This window comes from Chlamydotis macqueenii, chromosome 29, assembly GCF_036417535.1.
Source record: "Chlamydotis macqueenii isolate bChlMac1 chromosome 29, bChlMac1.mat, whole genome shotgun sequence".
NCBI lineage: Eukaryota > Metazoa > Chordata > Aves > Otidiformes > Otididae > Chlamydotis > Chlamydotis macqueenii.
The window spans coordinates 325,145-349,517 of NC_141584.1; the positions used below are offsets into that span (position 1 = coordinate 325,145).

General features: G+C 47.1%; 2 protein-coding genes across 2 annotated transcripts; both read left to right on the plus strand.

The window, feature by feature from the left end:
* The first annotated feature begins 3,159 nt into the window (after nt 1-3,159).
* LOC104485120 (keratin, type II cytoskeletal cochleal-like) lies at nt 3,160-10,141 on the plus strand. Its single transcript, XM_086768718.1, has 9 exons — nt 3,160-3,723; nt 4,328-4,542; nt 6,221-6,281; nt 6,785-6,880; nt 7,179-7,343; nt 7,869-7,994; nt 8,418-8,638; nt 9,017-9,051; nt 9,177-10,141. The coding sequence occupies exons 1-9, from the start codon at nt 3,160-3,162 to the stop codon at nt 9,467-9,469; spliced, it is 1,776 nt and encodes a 591-aa protein (XP_086624844.1). The 3' UTR covers nt 9,470-10,141.
* A 7,032-nt stretch (nt 10,142-17,173) lies between these two features.
* Nucleotides 17,174-21,673, plus strand: LOC104485119 (keratin, type II cytoskeletal 6A-like). The gene is made up of 9 exons (XM_010127378.2): nt 17,174-17,677; nt 18,700-18,914; nt 19,461-19,521; nt 19,714-19,809; nt 20,059-20,223; nt 20,439-20,564; nt 20,843-21,063; nt 21,337-21,368; nt 21,477-21,673. Exons 1-9 carry the CDS (start codon nt 17,174-17,176, stop codon nt 21,671-21,673), a joined length of 1,617 nt encoding a protein of 538 aa, XP_010125680.1.
* Nucleotides 21,674-24,373: the final 2,700 nt, after the last annotated feature.

Below are 24,373 nucleotides of genomic sequence, written 5' to 3' on the forward strand. Positions count from 1 at the left end.
TAAAGAGACATAGCAAACCCACACATACACAGAGCTCTCGGGGAGGACTTTATCAGGATGATCTAGACTGAGGACGGGTTTTGGTATTGCATTTCAAAGAGTCAGACGCTTCGCTCTTCCCTGACCTCTCAACATCCCGGCTTTACATAACTCAGCGCAGCAAATGGGAAAGAGCAAGCAAGTACACGCCAGCCCAGCAGGTTTACAGGAGACGCTCACAACTGCTTCAGCAAAACCTCACTGAAACCCAGGTCCACGAAACATGGGAGCATCAAATCTCCCTTCACCCAGAAAATCAAAGGGGCTGCAGTAAGAAAAAACAAAGTCTGGGACAAACCCCAGCTCCTCGTCACCTGCTGTTGCAGAGGATGACACAGACACAGAGGCCAAAAATCAGTGAAGTTTAAAAACAAACCCAGAGCCACCTCGATTTCTGTACTTGCCTGTGCAAATGCTGAATTACACAGCATGGGTGTGAGGAATTAATACAGCTAATGACAACCTGACCTTAACTAAACTTACAAGTTTCGAATGTTTTTCTTCCAGTCTGTGGTGGAAAAAAAAAAAAGCAAATAAAAGAGTCCAAAAGAGAAGTGGTGCTCACAGGCAGCCGAGCTCCTGCAAACATCTCATCTGGCCCCGTTCCTCCTCCCTTTGCTCTGCATCCCCAGCCCACCAGCCACCCAGCAGTGCCCTGCCTCCCAAACTGACATCCTCTCTGCAGGCAACCTTCTCATCTCGTGGCGCAAACACAGCCCACCTGCCGTCCAGAGCAGCTTGGGAGGACAGTGCATGTGAATGACACAAGCCAAGCAAGGAAACTGTGTGGGACTGAGAGATTCTGCAAGAATTTTCCTTGTTTTGGTGCCTAAACCATCATTTGCTTTACTCTTGGAATCCTTTGTAATATTCCACTTAATTATCGTTGTCTGCAGCAACAGGCTTTCCTAGAAGAGCTGGGGAGGTAATGACTGCCTTAAATATGAATCCTTTGTCTTTGCTTTAATTAAAACACTTGCAGTCTGTGCTCTGGTTCCCAGGTGTGACTTTGCATAGCTCTTTGGAAGTCAAAGGCAGGCTCCCTGCCTGGCCCCCGTCCACGGGATATGGCACACATGTGCCAGTTCACATCTGTGAGTTTAGGAAAGCAAATTTCCATACATCTGACATGCTTGTAACAGAATTTCCTTATTTTCAACATCAGCAGCACCCCAGTGGGTGTTATTATTGATGTTTCCTGCTGCTCTGCATCACCTGTGAAATGGAGGTTTGTTGCTTCTGGACCTACGAGCACGGAAGGTTTTCCCTGCGAAACTCTGCATTTCCAGCACCCGGGAGGTTCCCACATCTCCACTCCTGAGGCACGAGCACCTCCTTGCTACCACCCAGTCGTCTCCCTTTCAGCCTTGCCCAGCCCGTCCAACAACGGCTCCACGATAGCTCGCCCACAGGCCCTGCGGGTGCCGGTGACTCATGCTATTGGCAATAAGCAATGACAGGCGTGCTTGCAGGAGATGATAGTTGTAAGTACTGGCTTTTTCTGACTGCAATGAGAAAAAAAAATACAAAACAAACAAAAAAAAAAACCCCTTCTGCTCAGGCTCTTTCAAGTTCCCAGACAGAGAAAATGGTGATTGGAAATGCATCAACAGAAACAAGCCATGAGATGCAGCAGATAACCTTAAGCCGCTCATTTTGGATTAAGCTCCTGTACTTATTGCTCACGTAGCCGATTTCAAGAATCTTTGTGGCTTAGCTGCTCAGGGTTTTATCTCTCTGCCCTGTACTATTGTTTTTTCTGACATATAACATGAGCAAGGCAGGCGGCCCTCACAGCACAAGGATGTGGCTGGGCAGAACGCAGTTTGCAGAAGAATATTGGGTGGGAGGGAGGGGACATCTTCTCTTGTAACCTCTGTCCCGCTCTTCATGGACATGAGAGAAGAGGTCCTCAGCTCTCCTGCCTTTACATTGTCCTAAAGCACAATCCAGCGCTCACCACAGCGATTGAAGCTCTTGGGCGAGTGTTCACCCGAGAGCCTAGGATCAAGGGGCAAAGGGGATTTTAGAAGAATCTTCTGCCTGAACGATCTCAGCAAAGTGAAGGAGTTGGTGGAAGAGAGCTGGAAGAAAAGCGAGTGACTTCCCTTTCACAGAACATCTTGGAGAGCCAGCAATGATGTGGAAACTGCTAGTTAAGTACAGGGGACGGAAAAAAAATGATAAAAATGCTGCTTCCCAGGGAGCTTTTGAACCCTGAGCCTGACAAGGAGATTCAAGAGAAGAGCAATCATTTCAAGCACCTTTTTAATAACTATTTTATAAGTCTTGTAGCACTATTTAATATAATTTTAAGTTATTTTCGAAAAGGGATTTACTTGCTGTCTTTGAAAGCTGTGCTAACTTCCGTTTCCTCTGCAACGAGGGAGACAATTTTTTTTTGTAAGATCCCAGAAAATCCTACCACAAGACAACTTCCACTCAGCTCACCTCTGCAAGCCTTTGATTATTTAGATCCCTTTTCCAAAAGAAATCAAAAGAGCTGCAGTGATAAATAAAACCATCTTCAGCCTCAGTTTTCCCAAGCTGACAACTCGACATGCACGTCCAGTCCCAGAGCTGGCAGCCTCGGAAAAGCCCCTATTTACGCTGCCCTGTTTGCTGTGCAATGTGTTAAACCCTAAACTTCGCCTTGTAAAATCTTCGGCTCAAGGAACCTTACTCAAAGGAGCGAGCCCTTGCCTCGCCTAAGGAAAACCGGCTCCCAGGGTCTCGGGAAAATCATGTTGCATCCTGCTCCCGAGTGCAGATCTCAGCGAGTCGTCCCATTCAATTTTAATTTCATGACTCAGAGCGGCAGGCTTTGGTAGAGGGGGGAGCTCCCTCACTCCGTTACTTTCTTGCCTGCAAACAATGCATTTTTCAGTGCCTCGCTGTAGCCTAGGTGTGTTTGACAAGGCAAGTTGCTGCAAGGCACATCAAGTTCTGAATTCCTGTGCCAAGTTTTCCAAGCAGATAAAAGAGGAGGCTTCCAAGCTCTCCCATCACAGGGGTTTCTGCCTCCGTTGCCCTCTGCTCTTTTCCTGCTGCGCAGCTTTTATTCACCAGCCTTTTTTTGTCTCTCTTCTGCTCTTAGCATTTCCAATTTAACAAGCCATCATGAGTCGGATCTCTTTCAGATCATCTACTGGAGGGGGCATGAGGGGTTTTAGCTCAGGCTCTGCTATTGTAGGAGGTGGCGGTGGTACGAGAAGCAGTTTTAGCTCCGTCTCTGTCTCCAGAGTTGGAGGAGGAAGAGCCGGAGGCGGAGGAGGCTTTGGAGTTGGTGGTGGCTTCGGCAGCAGAAGTCTCTACAACCTAGGTGGAAGCAAAAGAATTTCCTACAGCTCAGTCGGTGGAGGTCTACGGAGTGGAGCTGGTGGTGGATACGGCTTTGGTGGAGGAGCTGGCTTTGGTCTTGGCTATGGTGGTGGAGCAGGTGCTGGTGGTGGCGGTGGCTATGGGCTGGGCAGTGGATTTGGGCTGGGAGGTCCCGCATTTGGTGGTCGAGGTGGCCCCGGGTTCCCTGTTTGTCCACCTGGTGGCATCCAAGAAGTGACAGTCAACCAGAGCCTCCTGGCACCCCTTAAGCTGGATATTGACCCGGAAATTCAGAAGGTTCGAACACAGGAGCGGGAGCAGATCAAGACCCTCAACAACAAATTTGCTTCCTTCATCGACAAGGTGAGAGTTTGGTCTTAGACATCAAGCTATGCACATTATCAGTTGCCTCAGGAAAGAACAACAGGAAGAAACTTCCTTTGGATTTAGGGGCTTGCCTGAACTAATCCCAGTCAACAAACAGCGTGGATTTGGCTGAAAACTAAGAACTGTCTTATATTTCTTCTTTTCAAGGATGAGTTTTTCAGTGCCTTATTTTATTGAAAAAGTAAATCCCCCTCTTCCCTGTAAAAAAAGTCCCGGGGGCTGGATGGATCTTCTACTGGTTGTAAAATAGCAAAGCTCTACACAACTCAATGGGATAACACCAGTTTAAACCAGTAAGACGAGCAGAGCACCTAGAGGGGGGAGAAACACCTAAAGTTGCAAATACAGGTGCTTGGTCTGCCTTATAGCTTTTGAAAAATCTCACTAAACACCGTAGCTGCTTTTGATACTTTTGAGAATCCAGTGCCCTAAATTGGGCAGATCGTGATAAACTCCCCACCTTCCAAGTGTCTCTTGACCTTTTCTTTCTGTGTTGAATGATTGCTCCTTTTCCTGGCAGTGGGTTTTTTTGCGCGTTGTTCAGATGGGCTTCAGCACGTGCCTGTTTCTGTTTCCCCAGGTGCGCTTTTTGGAGCAGCAGAACAAAGTGCTGGAGACCAAGTGGAGCCTCCTGCAAGAGCAAGGGCACACAGTCACCAGGAAGTCCCTCGAGCCCCTTTTTGAAGCCTACATCAACAACCTCAGACGGCAGCTGGACAGTCTTATGGGAGAGAGGGGAAGATTGGACTCTGAACTGAGGAACATGCAGGACATGGTGGAAGACTTTAAGAACAAGTAAGAAATCGTGCTCTGCCGTGTAGATGATTAAGAGGTGGGAAAAGCGGGGCAGGCGGTTCACGCTCACTGGTGCGTATCTTGTGTTTGCACTGGGTTCCTCTTGCAGTTTGCCAAATGAACATCTAAAAGCAAAACTTGATCTCAGAGTTACCTCTAGTTATGGCAGAGTTCTTATGTGCAGGACCAGCATTTAGCACAGAATTCATGCACCTGTGGAAAGCTGCTCCGCTGTAATAGAGGTCACCATCTGATACATTGCATCTCACAAAATAGTACACCTGGAGACAGAAAAATGCATAACTCATTAGTATAATGGATATGCAAAAAGGGAACTAAACATAAACTGCCAGCTCCAAAAATCCTCCATTTCTCTTTTTGGAACGGAAATCCCAGACTTTCCAGAGGGCCCTGGGTGACCTGCCTGCGCTCAGCCTCCCTCAGCTCCGATCACGTGAAAGATGCTTAGCTCTTTTCTCTGATCATTGTCAAAGAAAATGTTTTTCCTGGGGAGGCAATTAATCCCATCCTGAGATAAAGTGTCCAGCAGAGGTGGGATGAACAATTTTAAGCACAGGGACATTTAGGAGGTTTTTTAGGTGAAGCCGTTCATTTTTAGTTGGCTGTAGCTCGGTAAGAACAATCTGTCCCTTATTCAATCAGATCTGGCCAAGTGCAAATTTGAGAAAAACACCCTGGAGGCCTGAAATACATTTATATTAGATAGATAAGAGTGTGAAGAGACAGATTTTTTGGGAGGTGGGGGACGATGAGACAGTACTTAGACCTGACAGGACAGACTGACATAGCTTCTGGTATGTTGTACTTGGGTGCATTCCAGGTCTCGAGATATATTACAGGCTTTTAGAATTACTGATCAGGCCAAAAATGACAAACGATATTGTCTGGATTTTGCAGCTACTGCCTAGGAAAGAGAACACATTTTATTTCAAGTCTAGAGTTGGTTCCCAGTCCACTGGCTAATTTCCACTTCTTCCCATGTCCGTGCAGAGATCCATCTGCAGGGATGTTTCTGCCAATATTGGAAGACTGGCACGAACCTGCCTTTGAAATCCAGGTCTTTGCCTCAACAGCCTACATGTTTTGATTACTTTCTAGCTAAGCCCTGCCCTGATTATCTGATGAGAGGATGTTGCTCAGAGCTATAAAAAGTTCCACAGAAACAGTCTGAGGCAGAATGATCTGCTCTTGCACAACCACAGCTAAAGAATCGCAGACTTTTTTTTAATTAAATGCTTCAGTGGGTTACTCAGAGCCATTAGCATTATTATAATATCAAATATCAAATTGTTGCATTATTATATATTTGTAGGCATGGCAATGCACCTTCGTTGAAAGCCTTTTGCATAACTTTGCTTTGGTCACCAAGAATACCTGCCCCTGCTTCCTACCAAAAGGTGCTCTGATCCTGCACACATTTACGTATGAGCTTGACTTTAAGGGCAGTGATTAAAATCCATTAATTTTAGCTGAGACTACTCACACCATGCAGTCTCGCAGGCTCAGAGTCACTAATCATTTGCTCAGCATCTGCTCTGGGCTGTAAACAGGTGGGAGTAAGGAATATATCTGTGAGCCACAACTGGAGTGGTTCCATCTCTGCTCCCCATGCTGGCTTTGCTCTTCATTTGCACCTCTCACTCTTTTATCCTAACAGATATGAAGATGAGATCAACCGGCGCACTGGTGCAGAGAATGAGTTCGTGGTCCTCAAGAAGGTGAGTGAACGGGAAGTTATGGGTCGGATAATTAAATTAACTCAGCATGCACAGAGTTCAAGCAAAGCTGATGGGAGCTGGGGTCCTCCAACTTCATGGCTGGGTCAGGCTATGATGTTGGCACATCTAGCAGTAAGTATGGGCTGGGTCCTCCTGAGGCCATGAATGGGCATGATCTTCTCTATGCCGATGGAGCTGCCCTGTTTTCTGAAGATAGCTCCTCTGGCTGCAGTTGCAAACCATCTGGCCTCTTGTGACTCAGTTCATCTTGTGTCTTTGGTCACATCCCCATGAGTCAGAGCATTGCCTTCTGTCCAAGAATCTGTTCTGGCTCACAGTAAATGTCCAATATTACATTAGAAAAACCCCAAATCTTGATCACAGCAATATGAAAACAAGCCTAAAGAATAACAGACCTGGAAGCAGAGAGATGGTCCCACTGGTGTCCTGAAATCCCTTTGGCTTGTGGCTTCATCATAAGTTTTTGGTTTTCTTTTCTTTAGGATGTGGATGGTGCTTATATGAACAAGGTTGAGCTGCAGGCCAAAGCAGATGCGCTGGCAGATGAAATTAACTTCCTCAGAGCTCTCTATGAAGCGGTAAGCAGTCAGCTCGCCCCACGATAGCATCCTCGACAGCTCCCTGCCGTACAGCTCTCCATACCCCGGAGCTCTGGCAATGATACTCAGTGCTGTACAGCAGAAGAAGAGAAACTGGTCACTGCCTTTTTGAAATTATAATGCAGGCATAAGATAGAAAAGAGTAGATAGTTAGAGACAGAGCAAGGGGAAACGCAAGAAAATGGCTTGGTGGAGAGAGCTCCCAAGCCACCTCTTGTCTGCATAGTTTCCATCCCAGATACCAGACCATTGACTTTATTTTTTGCATCTTCTGCAGGAATTGTCCCAGATGCAGCAGCAAGTATCCGACACCTCTGTGGTCCTGTCCATGGACAACAACCGTAACTTGGACCTCAACAGCATCATTGCAGAGGTCAAAGCACAGTACGAGGACATCGCCAACCGGAGCCGGGCTGAGGCTGAGGCTTGGTACCAGAACAAGGTGGCTAACCAGAATGACAGACAGATTTCTGTGATTCATGTGGCATCACACTATCTTCTGGGAGGCCAGACTAACGGAGGAAGGATCACAGCGTTACACCAGGGATTAATTTATTTCCTATTGTGTCACAATAGGCTCTTGTGCACAGATCCCCATGTTCACTTGTGGACCGCTACTCTTGACCACCCTTACATTCCTTGTGGAGAAACCAAGCTTAAGTGACCTTGGGCTCACAAGGAGTCACTGGTAGATCTGGCCTTAGACACAGAGCACTCCTCTTTCCCTCTCACCTTCTTAACAGTAGATGATAACCCATAGGTGGTCTATGCAGTGCAACAGCTGCTGCCTTAGAATATATTGATAATTAAGGGCAAATGCTCCTATACCATGGGCAGGTTGCTCAGGGGAACATTGTCCCCCACCCTCAACTTGCATCCAGATCCACACTTTGTGCCCTGAAGTCCCCTCACCCTTCCCTGAACCCTGTGGTGCCTAACCAGCACTCTCCTCTTTTCTGCATACCAGTATGAGGAACTCCAGGTTTCTGCCGGGCGGCATGGTGATGATCTGCGTAACACCAAGATAGAAATTTCTGAGATCAACCGAATGGTCCAGAGGCTGCGGAATGAGATTGAGAGTGTGAAGAAACAGGTAGGAGGGGGATGCTCCTGCAGAGCAGCTGCTGCATGGTAGGGGGCAGGTGGGAGGTGATGGTGGAAAGGCTTCTTCTGCATTAAATAATGAGGGCATGGCCACCTCTGTCTCTGCCCGCTGAAGGAGGTCCCTCAGCTCAACGATGTGCATTGATAGCTGCTTTCTTGCTGGGACAGCAACTTGTGAGCTACAATGTCACCCCAGAAAAGGTGCATAGCAAAGCAAAGAGATGCAGATGTCTCTCCTTTTCTTGGGGACAGCTGCAGCTCCCCAGTCACCCACCCTATGACACCTTCCCATCAGAAGCTCTCAGTGCCATCCTGGGAGTCACTAGCCAGTATCTACAACACCATAGCAATATTCAGGAAAGCAGTTTGGGGTAGCTCACATTAAACTACTGTCTGTTTTTCTTGCTTTCAGTGTGCCAGTCTCCAAGCGGCCATTGCTGAGGCCGAGGAGCGTGGGGAGCTGGCCCTGAAGGATGCCAAGGCCAAACTGTCCGAGCTGGAGGATGCTCTACAGAAAGCCAAGGCTGACCTGGCCCGGCAGCTCCGTGAGTACCAGGAGCTGATGAACGTCAAGCTGGCCCTGGACATCGAGATCGCAACCTACAGGAAACTGCTGGAAGGAGAGGAGAGCAGGTGAGGACAAGCACATGGACCTGTTGTGTGCTGGTCTTCCAAGCAGGGTGCATCTCCTTGAGCTCAAAGAGAGGGCTGACCCCAACGTGCTGGAGCACCAAGTTGGGGAAGATGCAAAAGAGCACCAAGCTTAAAACAAGTGCAGACAGAGGGATAATTTAAATTGTGAGCCTTCTAAGAAAACAGTTTCTCCAGCTCTTAGAACTTGATGCACTAAAAAAAATGAGCAGTATCAGCTTTCACCTGTGATGCAGACATACCTCACCAAAGAATAGTCCCTACTGAAGGCTATGAAAGACTAATTAGATGGTCCGGGTGGCTAATGTTACATCTTGTCTGTGCTCTGGCATTATTGCTTACTTTCCACTTTCTCAACAGGCTTGCCGGAGAGGGAGTCGGAGCTGTGAGCGTCTGTAAGTATCGCCCCCCATACCACCCCTGCTCACTCCTCTCCTGCCACAGGGGCAGTGGTGCAGGTCCCCCCACCTCGGGCTGCTGGCAAGATCCTAAAGCGGGTGTGTACTCTGTCTCCCTGCAGCCGTGGTCAGCACCTCGAGCGGGATGGGCTACGGTGGCGGCAGCTGCGTGGGCATGGGCGGAGGTCTCGGCATGGGAGGCGGTGGCGGCGGCAGCTACAGTGTGAGCAGCGGCGGTGGCTTCGGAGGCGGGAGCGGAGGGTTCAGCGGGAGCGGAGGGTTTGGCGGGGGGCTCAGCTACGGTGGAGGCAGCGCCTTCAGCTCTGGGAGCAGCCGAGGCATCAGCTCCAGCACAGGAGGAGGTAGCGTGAGGATCGTTTCCAAGACCACCACCAGCAAAAAGACCATCAGATAAGGATGAAGAGCATGGTGCCCCTTGCGTGGATGACGAGATGTTTCCTGCCTTCTGAAAGCAAGTGCTGCCCTTTGAAAGCGATGGTGTAAATAGCTGCGCTAGAGCCTCTCCTTTCTCCGTCCTTCACCCTCCACCTTTGGGACAGTGGGGGGAGACCCGGACCCCACCGCGAGAATCTGGAGCACCTTTGGCCAAAGCATAGGTTGTAACAGGTTGCTGACAGGGCTTTGGAGAGCTGTCGTGGATGCTGGTGGTGGTCCTCTTTCAGCACAGTCCTTGCTCTTCCCTTGGTCTCCCGCCGGAGTCACGCCTTTGAAGCGAAGTGGAAGCGCTTTGCTGAACGGGGACAGCCGCGCTCAGGCAAGCACATTGGTTTCATTCGTCCTAAAAAAAGGGTGACAGCCTTGTGAAACCACAGTCCCAGGTCCTCAGCAATGAAAATAACTGCAAGATATTCTAAAAGCCTCTGCTGCGTGTTACAACCTCCAAATGTTTTGTCTACAACTAAAGATTTTTCCAGCCCCTTCTGTTTTCTCAGGCACCTGTGGGAAAGGTTATTGCTTTCTGTGTATATGAATTGCCACACTGATCTCTAACTCCTTCTCCTCACAGCTACAGCCTCTTCACTTCCAAACCTACCATACTGTATGGTTCAATAAAGAGCATTTGTCATTTTTAAAATCTGCTGCTTTTTAGCGTTTCTTCTCCGCTGATCTGGGTACTGATGCCTGCTGTGCCCCGCTGCAGCGGGGACTCTCTGGAGGCAGTTCATGAGAAAGGACCATTGCCTTGAGGAAAAAACCCTCAGTTTTAGGACTCAGGCTCTGGCGTAGCTCTGGGACAGGCTGTGGAACATGGAAGGAAGGGTGGGATGGACAGTGAGCTGAGGCACAGGGAGGAAAAGCTGCCTCAGGGCTGAGCCAAAGCTGGATGAAGCCCAACACGGTGGTTAACTGCAGAACTGCCCTTTCTGCCTGTCACTGCAGAAGTGAGAAAGAGCAGGGGATTGGGAAAAGGAAGATGATTCCCAACAGTTTAGTTGGGATTCATGAGTTAGCACGTGGGGCATGGCTCAGCCAGGCCGTTGTTAACAATGCAAACAAGAGGAACTCTTACAGCAGAGGAGCCCAGCTCCAGCATTAAGACCACGGTAAGGATACAGCGAGAACAGCATTGAACAGTGAAGGGGATGGACCAGCCAAACATCACCCTAGCCAGAAGAGCAGTTGAAGGGAGGGCAGCACAAGCGAAGAGGGGTGGGCAAAGGGCAAAGCTCCCAATATCTGCACATCGAGGTTACCCTAGCACAGGCAAATACACTAAATATCCTGTCTGCTCCTCTGGAAGGGCTGTTTCGAGGCCTCAGCTTCATTTTGAATGAACCTGAGGTCTTTCAAGGTGCCCGCAGAATCCAGCCTCCCAATTGCCATCCAACCCCCCCACTGCCCCAGGGAGGTTTCAAAGACCTGTCTGGATGGAGGGTTTCACCAAGCTCCCACGCTGTTCCCGGGCTCCCTCCTGTGGCTCTGTGGGCATCTCCTGGCTCTTGCTCCCTGAGAGGATGTAGGGCCATGCACAATTCCTAGCAGCAGTGACTGGGAAGCAAGGTGCAAGGTTGGAACCCAGTCCCAAAGACAGGAGTTGGAGCATGAACCAAGAGTGAGGAAAGGGGCCAGGGCAGGAGGGGAGCAGCCCAGGAAGGACCTGCAGCCAATTGGGGATCTTGGCCCCAAAAGGAGACTGGTTGGTGCCCACCAACCCACTCCTAATCCCCTGCAAACTCCAGCTGGGGGTGAACCCAGGCAGGACTCCAGGGAGTGAGAGAGGGGGACATCAGCCATGTCGGGAAGGCAAAAGCACCTCATGCACAGTGTGCCGGAGTGGTCACAACAAGGAAACACCTCTGAGCTCCCGAGGCAATGGGACTTTGCGCACTCATCATGCTGCTCAGAGGTGTGCAAGCACCGGTCAATCCAGGATGGTGTCTCCAGCAGGTGGGGGCCCAGAGCAAGAGAAAGGCATGGTGCCATCCTGCAAGGGCTGGAAGCCATTATGATCCTATGGTGGGGCTGACATCCAGGAGTCTCCCCTCTGGTGCATGGGAAGGGGCAAGGAATTGATGGCTTTGGAAAGTCCGGGCAGCCTGTTTGCACCAGAGGAGGTTTTGTGAAGGGTGAATGGGCTGGGCTGCATCCACTTAACAGTTTGCATCATTTTTCAAGCATCTGAACATGTTTCTTAGACTGCTTTGAGGAAATAAAGTGAAGCTTGCAAAACAGAGGCATTTGTAACAGGCACTGCATCCCAACTGGGCTGTTGCTGCTAAACTATATTTTGGTGTCTTTTTTTTTCTTTTTTAATTACTGCAACTGTCAAAAATAAAGGGGTTTTGTTTTGTTTTTTACAGAAATGAATGCAACATGTTGCTGTGCCTTCAGCTGCAAATACATGGGCCACCACCACCACCGAACCCTCCACCAAACTTGTTTGTGAGCCATGCTGCCAAGCCCTTACCCATCCCTGCAGCAGCTGGGCATCTCTGCAGCCTCTGTCAGTCTGGAGCCACAGGCTGCTGTCGAGTCCTTCTCCTGTGGTCTGAGGGTGAGGATGCTACCGAGGCGGAAAAAGCACTGAGCAGCTATCAGCCTCTTTTCTGTTTCCATGGGACGTGTTTTAAGAGCCCACCTTGACATCTCTTTTCTGAGAAAGCAGACAGAGATGCAAAAAGTCGTCTTCTAGTTACCTTCTTCTGATATGCAGAGACCTGAAAAACTCACATATTCAAGTCAAACCTGACAAGTAATTTTAGCTGGCAACTTAAACATTATGTGATTTATTTTTTTTTTTTTAAAAAACATTTAATTTCAACATTTCCTGTGGGAAAGATTCTGTTTCTGGAATGCTGAAACATCTTCTCTTAGCATTTCTCAAGTGAAACTTTGCAGCTTTTTGACTCAAAAGCAGAATTTGTATCAAAGAAAACTATTTTGTTTTAATTTGCAAATGGTTTACACAGCCTGCAGATGGAATAAGGCAAGAAATGGCTTCAGGGGAGGTAACACAGGATGCAGCAAAACCAGCAGCAGAACAATATTCCCAGCTAGGCATGTTCAGTTGCTATTTAAACTGGGCAGCAACATCCCACTACCAAGAGCGGCTGGAGATCAGAGTCTGGCTGCACGCGATGCCAAGTGCCGCAAGACAGCAGCAGGGACCTCCAGGCTCATGTGCAGTGCAGTACCACACTGCACGGTAAATAAACAAGAGGCCCCGTAAAACCGGTGCACTGCAACTGGGTACACTTTCCAGGACACACGAATAATCCTTGTTTACCTTATCAGTGCTGAGAATAGCATTGAGTGGATCCAGTTTGTTTCACTAGGGAGAAACTAAACTTGACACAAGCTCTATGGCTCTTTGCAAGGCAACTTGAAGCAGGAGCAGTGCTCAGTGCAGGATGAGGCTGAGGGACATGCCACGTGCAGGCATAGAGCTCATCCAAAACAATCAGACTTTCCAGCAATATCGTTTCCAGGGCTCGGTTTTTATCGGGAGAAAAGACATATCCTGGAGCCATGAGAAAGGACAAGATGCTACAATACTGCTGAGATAACCTTCAATGTTGAAAGACCTTTCTTTCCATGAGGAGCTCAGTGGAGATCACAGCACCAGTAGCCCTCCTCAGGCTCAGAAAGCATTACTACACAATTTGGGATATTTAGGTTTCTTCAGGTACCACCATCTAAGCACCAGTACTGCATGCAGAAGAGGATAAACAAGGTCTAATACCCACCCCTAAGGTCAGAGGCTCCTTCAAGATACAACAAGCCATGGGGGGAAACGAGACCTCCCTGCTCTGTATAAAGCATCTGGCAACAACAGCCGAAATGAAGGCAACATTATCCCAAAACCCTGAGTTGCATCGGTGTCTCTGTGCTAGCCCAGAAAACAATTATCTGAAGAAAGCAGGTCACACCTACACTTCAAAGTCATCTAGTACTTAAAGCTGACTGGCCTCCAGATACTGCTGGGAACAGGCTCAAAGGACTGCAACACCCATCACAGGGCAACACCTATGGGAAAGCTTCTGAGGAGATCATCCTAATTCATCCCTTCAGGAAATGAGATTCATGGACACTCATCTCCCACTCAGGAGGTCTCGAAGAGGTCCCTGTACCCACAGCACAGCGATGCTGTGAGTTGGTCCTCCATGGAAAAAGCTCAGGGTGACCAGCAGGACTTCATTAACTTGGGATGAAATAGTAAATTACAGTGAAAATGAGTAGGGTTTAAATTTAGGTTAGCAGCCCAAGTTTAACCCAAAGGCTTTAATTTAAGCAATTAACCTAAATTACAGCCTTGACTTTACTGATAATTAAACTGAGATTAGGCAGCACAGGTGAACCAACCCAAGTTACTAAGACACACTTTTATTTTACAAATATATGTATTTTTGCAAACAAAACACACAGAGGTGCATCTAAAAATTTCAGCCTTGTCTGAGAAAGGGCATCCATCATCAGACAAAGGCTTCTGAGGAGGATGCTGGAGAGGAACAGCGGTGCAGAGAGATGGAGATGAGGTGATGAAAAGCTGCTGGATGGGTTCACAGAAAATGGTTCAAATTTCCCACTAAAGGGACTGGAGTTGGCTTTATTGCCCTGGCAGAGTTAGAACTCACTTTCCTAGTCTCTAAGGAGAGTTATTACCTTGACATCAGCATGATGCCAGAACCAAATTCTGCCAAGACTTTACTCCCAGGTTTACAACATGGTGTAGAGGATCTCCTGCCTCTTGGTCTGGGACTTGCACTCGCTGCTGCCTGCCTCCTCTGCTCAGCCTGGTAGGAAGAAATAAGGAGGGGGAAGGAAGAAAAATGCTTAAGAGCCCACTCAATCTTGCATGGCTTCTGTCACGAGAGGGCGGCTCTCACCTGGTGGGACCTGCCCAAACTCAGCTCTTTTTGTTTGATTAGGAGGAAAAACTACAGAGCAGCTTGAGTGAGGACAAGCGTTATCCTCTGGCGGAGGAGGAAAAGTCTATATCAGAGCAAGCTATCTGCATCAGAGCAGCAAATTCATTACATGCCTGGAGCTGCAGGGTGCATGGGAGACACTCCCCCAGGAGCTACCTGGAAACCCTGTGTTTCATCAACAGAGCAGGGTGGGGGCCCCCTTGCCATCACCCCATACCCCAAAACCTGTAGCTACAGCTCCTTGTGCTCACAGTTCTGCCTTTTGTAATTACCTCTCAAATTCCTTCCAGATGAGTGACAACCACATCACCTCCACCCTAGTGCAAATGTGAAATGGAAAGAAATTAATTTCTTTTTACTTGGTTGGAGGAGCTGTATTATTACTATTATTAACAATGGACTCCAAAGCAGTTGGCGTATTCTTTAGCCAAAAAAGACAAGTTTCATATGTAAAAGGAGCCTGAGGGGAAAAATAAAAGTACTGACGCATCACATCATTAGTAATCAAGGGTGGGTTTCAGCCTGGCTAACTCTGCACACCCTGAGTCAGCCATCTTGTCTACCCATTTAGCGTTGGTGAAGGTGCAAAGCCATCTTCAGGTGTCTCTCCATCCGCCTACCTTGGGATGAGAGAATCTGCCATTTGGTGGTGATCTCCACTGACTACACAAGAATATAGAAAAGCTTTCAGACAGTCATAGTGAGGTAAGATGGACAGTACCTGAGGGAGCAATTCCTAAAGGAGCCATAGGCATTTAAGAAGGCTCACAACTTGCACCTGCCTTTGAATATCTTGCAATCTGGGACTTGCATCTATATGAATCAAACATGCCACGTGGCAGAGAAATCAATCTCATGGATGCAAGTCATGGTGTCTGTCAACTGGTGGGCAAAAACCAGCTGATCAATAATCCACTGCCTTTTGGAAGCAGACCTACTGGCTGCAGTCCATTTACTTCCAGTTCCCGTGGGTGTGAATGTGCAGACAGTCAGACCCAATGAGACAACCTCGCTGGGCAAAAATTGCAGGATTAAGGCCTTCCTTACGATAAAAGCTCAGTCTTGTAATACACACCAAAATAAACTAACAATTGGTATTTTTTCCTCCTTCATTTGAAAACTCAATTGCAAATGCAATTAATCTGAAAGAAAGCAGCTGGGGAAACCATGGGGACATAAAGTATTTCTGGGAGTTTCCTTTACCCAGCTACTTTGCAAGACAGGGGCAGATTGAAGCAGAACACCCCTCCACCGAGGTGATTCCTCCGTATTACGTTATTCCTGCACTGCAGCCAGCAGCTGCTCAGACTTGCAGACAACACGAGAGGAAGCTGTCGGGGTGGGGGGCGATGCATTTTCAAGTTCACTCTCTTGTATAAATAAATTATGTATGAATCATCTTTTCCTGAACCTGAAACACAATGAGGGCCAGAAATGCTGTCTCTCAAAATGAATTATTTTTCGCATTTTTCTATTCGACTTGATACTCAAACTGTCTGCCATGCTAAACGCTAAGCAAAGGGCTGTGCTAGTACCCACGGCTGAGAAAGGACAGATCCAGGATGTCTTACTGTGTCCAGATTGCTGTGGATCTGGGAAGAGAGAATCCTGCAGAGCACTTTCCTAGTGGATTCAAGCAGGCAGGATCATACTTTCAGATGTGCAGTGCTGAAAGAGCTGATTAAATCATTGGGAAACTACATCGTGTTTATAAACGGTGAGTTGGGAACAGCCCCGGAGCACTCAATTTCCATAGAGCCAGTGGATTCAAAGCAGTAAAGCAGTTCCCATTCCCACAATCTTTCCCCCTCTTTTTTCTCTGTCTCTTTTTTTTTTTTCTTTTGGGCGGTTTGTTTGTTTGTTTCCATCTCGCCAAAATACCAAAGTCCAAGCCTTCAATAGCACAGCTATTTGTGATAGGGCTCAATGTCAGCTGTCAAAATCCAAGCATGAACAAAAGACCTTGTCAAAACATTTCATTTTCATTCCTGTATTTTTTTCTTTAGTGACAGAAGAATAAGTCTGCAGAAGCAGAATTTTCAGAAGAGATCAGCTCAGAGAGCTGAGCCTGTATATGGATGGAAGCAAAACTATTTCTGCAGATATGTTGTAGTGGCATAGAAAGGACCACGCAGTACAGATCACAAAAACCCAGGACAGAACAATTTACTGCAGGGCTTGATGTTAAACACTCTGCCCAACACAGACCCCTTTCCTAGAACACAAGGGACTGTAACTTTTCAAAACCCTGCTTGTGAACAGAAAAGGGACGAAAGCAATCCCGAGGGATGAAGTTTTCAAATGACAGAGGTGTTGAGTGACATGCATTTTGAACGGTGTTTTCCTCCCTGTGCACAACATGACTCATTGCAACTTTCAAACGCTTTGATATGGCAAAGAGTCTGGCTGTCTACAAAGACGGCAGAAGGCGACAGTTATTCCCAAACAATACCACTGTTGCTCAGAACTTGGTTATATTATTTCAGAAGGGCGTGTGTGCGGAGTGAGTTCACTCTCCAGAATGTTGTTGGACATGCCAAGCTTAATTAATTAGAAAGATGATCCACCTCATCAAACCCATCCCAGTCTCATAAATGCATAAAAGGGCTCTCCTGAGCCCGTGGAGAGCACAGGTTCATCTTTCTCCTTTCCCTCCTACTCTTTGCTCCAGGCAGCACCTTTGCTCCTTTATTCTTGCTGTAGTATCCATCCCAACCCAAAAGCCAGCAATGTCTCGCCAGTCCACTGTGAGGATTCAGAGGGGAAGAAGTGGCTTCAGCGCTGCTTCGGCTATCGTCCCGAACACCTGCCGTACCAGCTTCAGTTCACGTTCCGTCACCCGGGTCGGAAGCTGCAATGCTGGCAGTGGGTTTGCTAGGGTTGGTGGTGGCTTTGGAAGCAAAAGCCTCTACAATGTTGGTGGATGCAAGAGGATCTCTGTGGCTGGAAGGGGTGGTAGCTTCTATGGATCTGCAGGTTTTGGTGGTGGCGCTGGTAGTGTGTACGGTGGTGGCTTTGGCATGCCAGCTAACCTTGGCTATGGATATGGTGCATTTGGTGGTGGCATGGGTGGCCCTGGATTCCCAGCTGGGGGCATCCACGAAGTCTCCGTCAACCAGAGCCTTCTCAAACCTCTCAACCTGGAGATTGACCCCAGCATCCAAAGGATCCGAAAGGAGGAGAAGGAACAAATCAAAACCCTCAACAATAAATTTGCCTCCTTCATTGACAAGGTGAGACATAAGCTTCTCTAAATAACTTGTCCTGATTTTTTGATGGGGACTTTTCTTAGCTGCTTTAAGAGCACATAAGCTGATCAAGAAGAAATAGAAGTGAGGAACGAGACTGGAAGATGTCCATTCCCCAGAAACTCCAGGGAGTCGTACCTGCTACATAGTGGTTACTACGAATTAACCCTCCAGTATTCAAGGTCCTCCTCATTTGCTGCTTGACATCTCATAGGCAGTGAAGAAAGAAAGTTCTAGAAGACAATCTCATCCTTCTAGAGATGTTGGGCTCTCTCCATTGAGCATTATAGAAGCCGTAATAACAGTTTCTGAGACGATTAAAGTAAGATGCAAGCAACCCATCTAAAATTATCAAGAAAGGGATCACATGAATTGGCATTAGGGAGAAGCAAGCTTTTCATTACTTGAATTTTCCTCAGAGGCATGTAAAGCTTGCACTGCAACAGTACCAGCATGTTTGGACTGTTAGTTCAAAACAGCAAAATCTGATTCGACACTGTCCACTTCATTTCATTGTTAATTGTATTAAGTGTACAACAGCATCTGCTTGATTTCTGTTCTGGTTGAGCAGCTCCTCTTTGGTTCCAAGGAAACCGTTATATTATCTTTGAGATTTTGTGGGGGGAGGGAGCTATACCAAATGCCAAGAAATTGCACTTTACTATTGTTTTCTTAGTAAGAGTACAAACCCTGTTTTGCTCTTATCTGATTCTTGCATGCAGTCTTCACACAAAATGCATGCACCTTGTCTTGATTTAGCAAAGCAATGAAGGGGAAACATAGTGAAAGAAAATCCTTAATCATTCCAGAGTTTGTTCGCAATACTGAGCAGTGCCCTTGTAATCAAATAGCAAATTCCTTCTTCTACCAGATGAGAATTTGGCTATGAAAATCAGCTAGAAAGAGTACTTCATCACCTCAGCTAGGACTGAGGTCCCTCATTTGCGAGGAAAGCTCTCCAGAATCTCTGTTTGTTCAAAACGTCTTCAGGATATTTCTGCTTGCAGGTCCGATTCCTTGAGCAACAAAATAAAGTGCTGGAAACCAAGTGGAGCCTGCTTCAGGAGCAGGGGATGAAAACAGTTAGGAACAACTTGGAGCCACTTTTTGAGACTTACATCAACAACCTCAGGATGCAGCTGAACAGTTTGCTGAGCGACAAGGGAAGGCTGGAAGGAGAACTTGTCAACACACAGTACTTGGTCGAGGATTTCAAGAAGAAGTAAGTCTGTTGAGCTAGCAGCCTGCTTACCTAGGTAGGTGCAGCCTTTCTCCTTTCAACACCCTTAAGCCAACTGGGGGATCTTGTAGAATCCGGGACACAGAAATTCCTGACACTGAAGGCTGTGACATTTTCTCAAGATAAACAGTAACGGAGTAACAGATCCAAATACAAAAACATTTAGGGAATAATTTAGCATATGATAAAAGACTTATTAACAAAATTACCTACTGAGAAAAAAAAAATACGTAGTAGGTCTGAGAGTTCCAGGCCAGAATGCTTAATTTGCTTAAGACAGGCACAAGGAATATGACTAATGGCCAGAAATAGAAAAAAAAAAAAAAGAACAGATTCTTTAAATTTTTTAATGTACTTGTTTTAACTAGTTTAGCCTAGGAACAAGCTCACGGTTTTTTATTCAGATGCTCTGTAGGAGAAAAGAACATTGTATGCAAAATGCTCTTAAGGAAGTTCATTCCAGCAAATTAAAATCACCCCCATCTGTTACTTGCCTAAACAAATGCTCCTTCTGTCTCCCTCCACTAGGTATGAAGATGAAATCAACAGGCGTACGGTTGCAGAGAATGAATTTGTGACACTCAAGAAGGTGAGGGCAAATTACAGAATACCACCCGATGATTATTTGTAGAGCTCTGATCTCCTATTCATTCCCAAATCCATCCATTCATATTCCAAAAGCTTTTTTTATGGTGTATTCCCTGGACTGTTATTGCAGAAATACGTGTGCTCCTGACTTGCTAATAGCATTTAAAAGACATGACCTAAATCTCTCGTCCAGGATGTAGATGCTGCCTATATGAACAAGGTGGAACTACAAGCCAAGGTAGATGCACTGACTGAAGAAATTAATTTCCTGAGAGCCCTCTACGAAGCAGTGAGTACAACCACCTCCCAAAGAGATTTCAGCTCTCAGTTAAGAGCTTCCCTCCCTTCTTTCCTTGGAAAGCCTGTAATTTCTTCCCCCAGGAGATGCTAAATCCTTTACCTCTTTAGAGTTATACCAACTGTCTTAGCTGTTTAGATAACAATCTGTAGCCTCTCCCAGCTCTGCATGTTCATCTGAAAGGACGAAAAGGCATCTCCCAAGTGAATTAGCTCTCCTAATCCCCCGTGCACTTTGCAGGAGCTGTCTCAGATGCAGACACAGATCTCCGACACCTCTGTTGTTCTCACCATGGACAACAACCGAAACCTGGACCTGGACAGCATCATCTCAGAGGTCAAAGCGCAGTACGAGGACATTGCCAACAGAAGCCGGGCTGAAGCAGAGTCCTGGTACCAAACCAAGGTGAAAAAATTGAGGGTTTCTGTTATCTTCATCTCTTGTCTTGAACAGATAAAGAATAACTCTTCCAACAAAATCTTCTCAAATATTGCATATTGCACAGCAGCACCCCAGCTGCTAGTCTGAACTCGACGAGGGACCCACGCTTTCAGACACCTGTGTTACTTCAAAAACAATGGATTTTTTACCTTGGCTGATTGTTCCTCTCTCTGTGACAGTACGAAGAGTTGCAGGCTACAGCAGGCAGGCATGGAGATGACCTCCGTAACACCAAACAGGAGATCTCCGAGCTCAATCGCCATGTCCAGCGGTTGCGGTCTGAAATTGACAGCGTGAAGAAACAGGTAACAAGCAGCAAACCCCATAGTTTTAACCAATTTACCCCCCCCCCCCCCCGCCCCCAGCCCCCCTGGACTTGCAAGGGAGAGGAAGGAAAACATCAGAGGCAATCTAGGCAAGTTTTGCTTGCTTAGTGTCACTCTTTTTATCTCAAAAATGGAACTCTCACTCGTTAAGCTGGTTAAGCTGATGGTGCTGGAATAAATTCTTGTAATTTCAGGGTAGACAAAGAACAAGTCAAGGTCTTGTATGGGGAATTTGACTGGAGGTTTCTCTTCCATAGTGTGCAAATCTGAAAGCAGCCATCGCAGATGCTGAGGAACGTGGGGAGCTCACCCTCAAAGATGCCAAAGCCAAACTGGCTGAGCTGGAAGATGCTTTGCAACAGGCCAAGGCAGACCTGGCCCGGCAGCTCCGCGAGTACCAGGAGCTGATGAACGTCAAGCTGGCCCTGGACATCGAGATCGCGACCTACAGGAAGCTGCTGGAGGGCGAGGAGTGCAGGTGGGTGTGAAAGACAACCTTTCTAGTCCTGATGTTGAAGGAGCAAAGTAACATGAACACTGGAGATGCTCAGCATTTCAGAAACACTAAACAGGGCATGAGGGGGCAGGCAGAGGGAAGGTTGTCCTAGTTAATGGAAATAACATTGCAGGAAGCATCCCTGAATCACACCAAGTTTTAATTTTTCTTCTCAAAGGTCTCTAGGAAATGTACCCTATTTTTCCCCCCACTATCAAAAGACCTCTTACTTTGCTGTGTTCTGTCCCCTAACAGGCTGGCTGGAGATGGCGTCCCAGTGAATATCTGTAAGTCTCTAAAATATAAGCAATTGCCTCATTTAAGCATTAGTGTGTCTCTGCACCAAGAGGCAAATGCCCAGAGAAACTGAAAACGTTTCCTTCTCCTTCTTGCAGCTGTGACCAGAACAACTGTGGGAACGGGATATGGAGGAGGAAGCAATCTTAGCATGGGAGGAGGAATCTGCAATATGGGGAACAGCTTCAGCTGTGCGAGCGGTCCCGGGGTTAGCAGCACCACCCTCGGAGGTGGCAGCAGCTCCAGCGTGAAGTTCGTCTCAACCTCCTCCACCAGAAGAAGTTACAGAAGCTAAAAGTTTCCCTTCGGATGCCTTCGCTCACCAGAAAACACCTTAACGCTGGTCCTTCACTGAAGCATGGTTGGGGTCAACAGAACGAGGGCCACCTAAGCTCCATGTCTTGTCACACAGGAGCCTCACTTTCCGAACTCTCTCAGCTGTGTTGTCTAGTACGTGTCATGTAGGGCTCTGCTACTGAACATGAGTCCAGCTGTTTTAAATCTGCAACTTGCTTCTTACAGCTCAGCATTTTTTGTATATAAAATGTGTCCCATGACTGTTTGTCTCTCTTCACTTTCTGGAGTTTGTCTAATAAAAATGCCTATGTAATTTATTCTATTGTGTGGGCCTTTTAATTAAAGACATGGAACAGTAAATGCAAATGCAGATAACAATCACTTTCCCTAGGGCCCTGCCCAGTTAAAGGTACAGATTTTTGCTCCTCATTCACATTTCCCGAATCTCTCCATTAGCAGCCAAAACACCCAGGCACAGCGAAGCACCAAAGGAAGCTTTGCCATTGATTTCAATGTTCTCCCCACGGTGCAAGTAAAATACCTGGAAGCTAAACGCAGGGCACGTCAAGGCAAGAGCTGGGCACAGGGGAAAAGGTCTAAGATTCATTTACTATGCAGCTTCCAGCCAATACAACATCTAACAGCCTGGCTCCCGAGGGGTATAAAGGGCAGTGCCAAGTGTGTGATGTACCTGCATGAAGTTATAACAATAGGGAACTAATTACCAGGGGAGTCAGAGCAACCACCCGGCTTGTTCAATTATATCAGTCCATCTCAAAACCCCATTTGCTGTGCGCTGTCTCACCTAAGTGCAGGTGCCAGCAGCACAAACACGAGCAGGTAGAAAGCACTCCCTTTCTTCTCAGAGCACTGGCCATGCTGTATTAGGTGTTTATCTTGGGTCTCAATGCTGATCTTCTCTCTTCTTTGACTATAAGAGAGAGTTGGGGCTGTTCAGCCTGGAGAAGAGGAGGCTCTGGGGAGACCTTGTAGCGGTCTTCCAGTACCTCAAGGGGGCCTACAAGAAAGATGGGGAGAGGCTGTTCAGTAGGGCCTGTTGTGAGAGGACAAGGGGTAATGGTTTTAAGACAGAGAGAGGTAGATTTAGATTGGATATTAGGAAAAATTTTTTTACCATGCGAGTTATAGAACACTGGAACAGGTTGCCCAGAGAGGTGGTGGATGCCCCATCCCTGGAAACGTTCAAGGCCAGGCTGGATGAGGCTCTGAGCAACCTGATCTAGTCAGGGATGTCCCTGCTCCTTGCAGGGGGATTGGACTGGATGACCTTTGAAGGTCCCTTCCAACCCTAACCATTCTATGGTTCTATAAGAATGGGATACCTGTTGGAAAGTGGAAGTCTACAAGATGCAATGTTTCTTCATATTCCTATAATACACTGGAGACAAGATCTTGTTTTGAGAAGGTGGAGGAAAACCAGAGGAGGTGTAGGAATTTTAGATGTGGTTCTGACTAATCGGGAGAAATTAGCTGAGAAGTGAAAGCAGAGCATCATCTTGCTGAAATCTACAGAGTGACAGATCTCATGACTGGAAGATTAGTTGAACAAATAGATGTGACGAGAAAAAAAGTCCCCACCCTCGCTCCATGTATTTCAGTAAGCTCAAGGAATGGGTAGGTAAGCATTCTTAGGAAAATACTCAAAGAGATTGGCGAATAAAGGGGAACTGGCAGTCCCTGAATGACAGAAGGTATTCAGATTTTCCTTTGAGAGCAGCAGTTTCCTAAAATTTTCCGGGGTGCTCTGAACTCTGCATGTTCCTCTATGTATCCCTCAGAGAACCTCCTTGGTTACAGGTCTGCTGCGGCTCTTCACTCCTGCTCCACCACCTCTCCCTGCTGAATCCTCACAGAGACTTCCTGGGAAGAAGCAATATTATCCTTGTGAATAGCAGCCTGGGCAAGGTTAAGTAATGGTCTTCTTCATTGCTGCCCCAAAGTGGACGTAACATACATAGCCAACAGGCATGTCAGGCGGATGCCATCCATTGCATCAGCACCTGGTTCATAGCACAGGGATTATAAAGCCCTTCATCTAGCCCAGGACAGGCTGGGGCCAGAATATTTGTTCTCCTAGGGCATCCCTTTCTAAGCAAGATATAAAAAACCACTGTGGCAAAGGTTTGCACCTCTGGATACGTGACCAATGTACAGCTGTCCTTGTTCCAGAACAAGACTCTGGTCACCACGTACGTAACCTCCTGCATCCAGTCCTGCTGGAGGTTAAACAAATGTAGGGATGGCAGTGGGAGAGGACAGTCCTTGTTAATTCCTGCACAGCCCTGATTAAAATCTTAGTCATAATGAAATGAATGGTGCTTGCACTCAGGGACTTGAATCTGCAATGCGTGGAGGGACCTGGTTGCTTATTGCTACCCACAATGTTTTATAGAATTCTTTAGGACAGTTGGTACCTTAGTCACAGAAGCTCTTCTCTCTTAAAAACTGCTGCTTGTTGTAACGCACAGTAGCTGAAACACTCCCACAACATGTATTTTAGCTTTGTTCCAAGATGGGTATGGAAACATTAGAAGAATAGAGAGGAAAATGAAAAAAAAGTATGGCGGAAAGGCAAAAACAGATGACAGGGATCTGCAAATTACCCTCTGGGGACCTTCTATTCAAACTCACTTGACTGTGCAGTTTCTGTGTGTAAAACAGCAAGCACAAGTGCGCA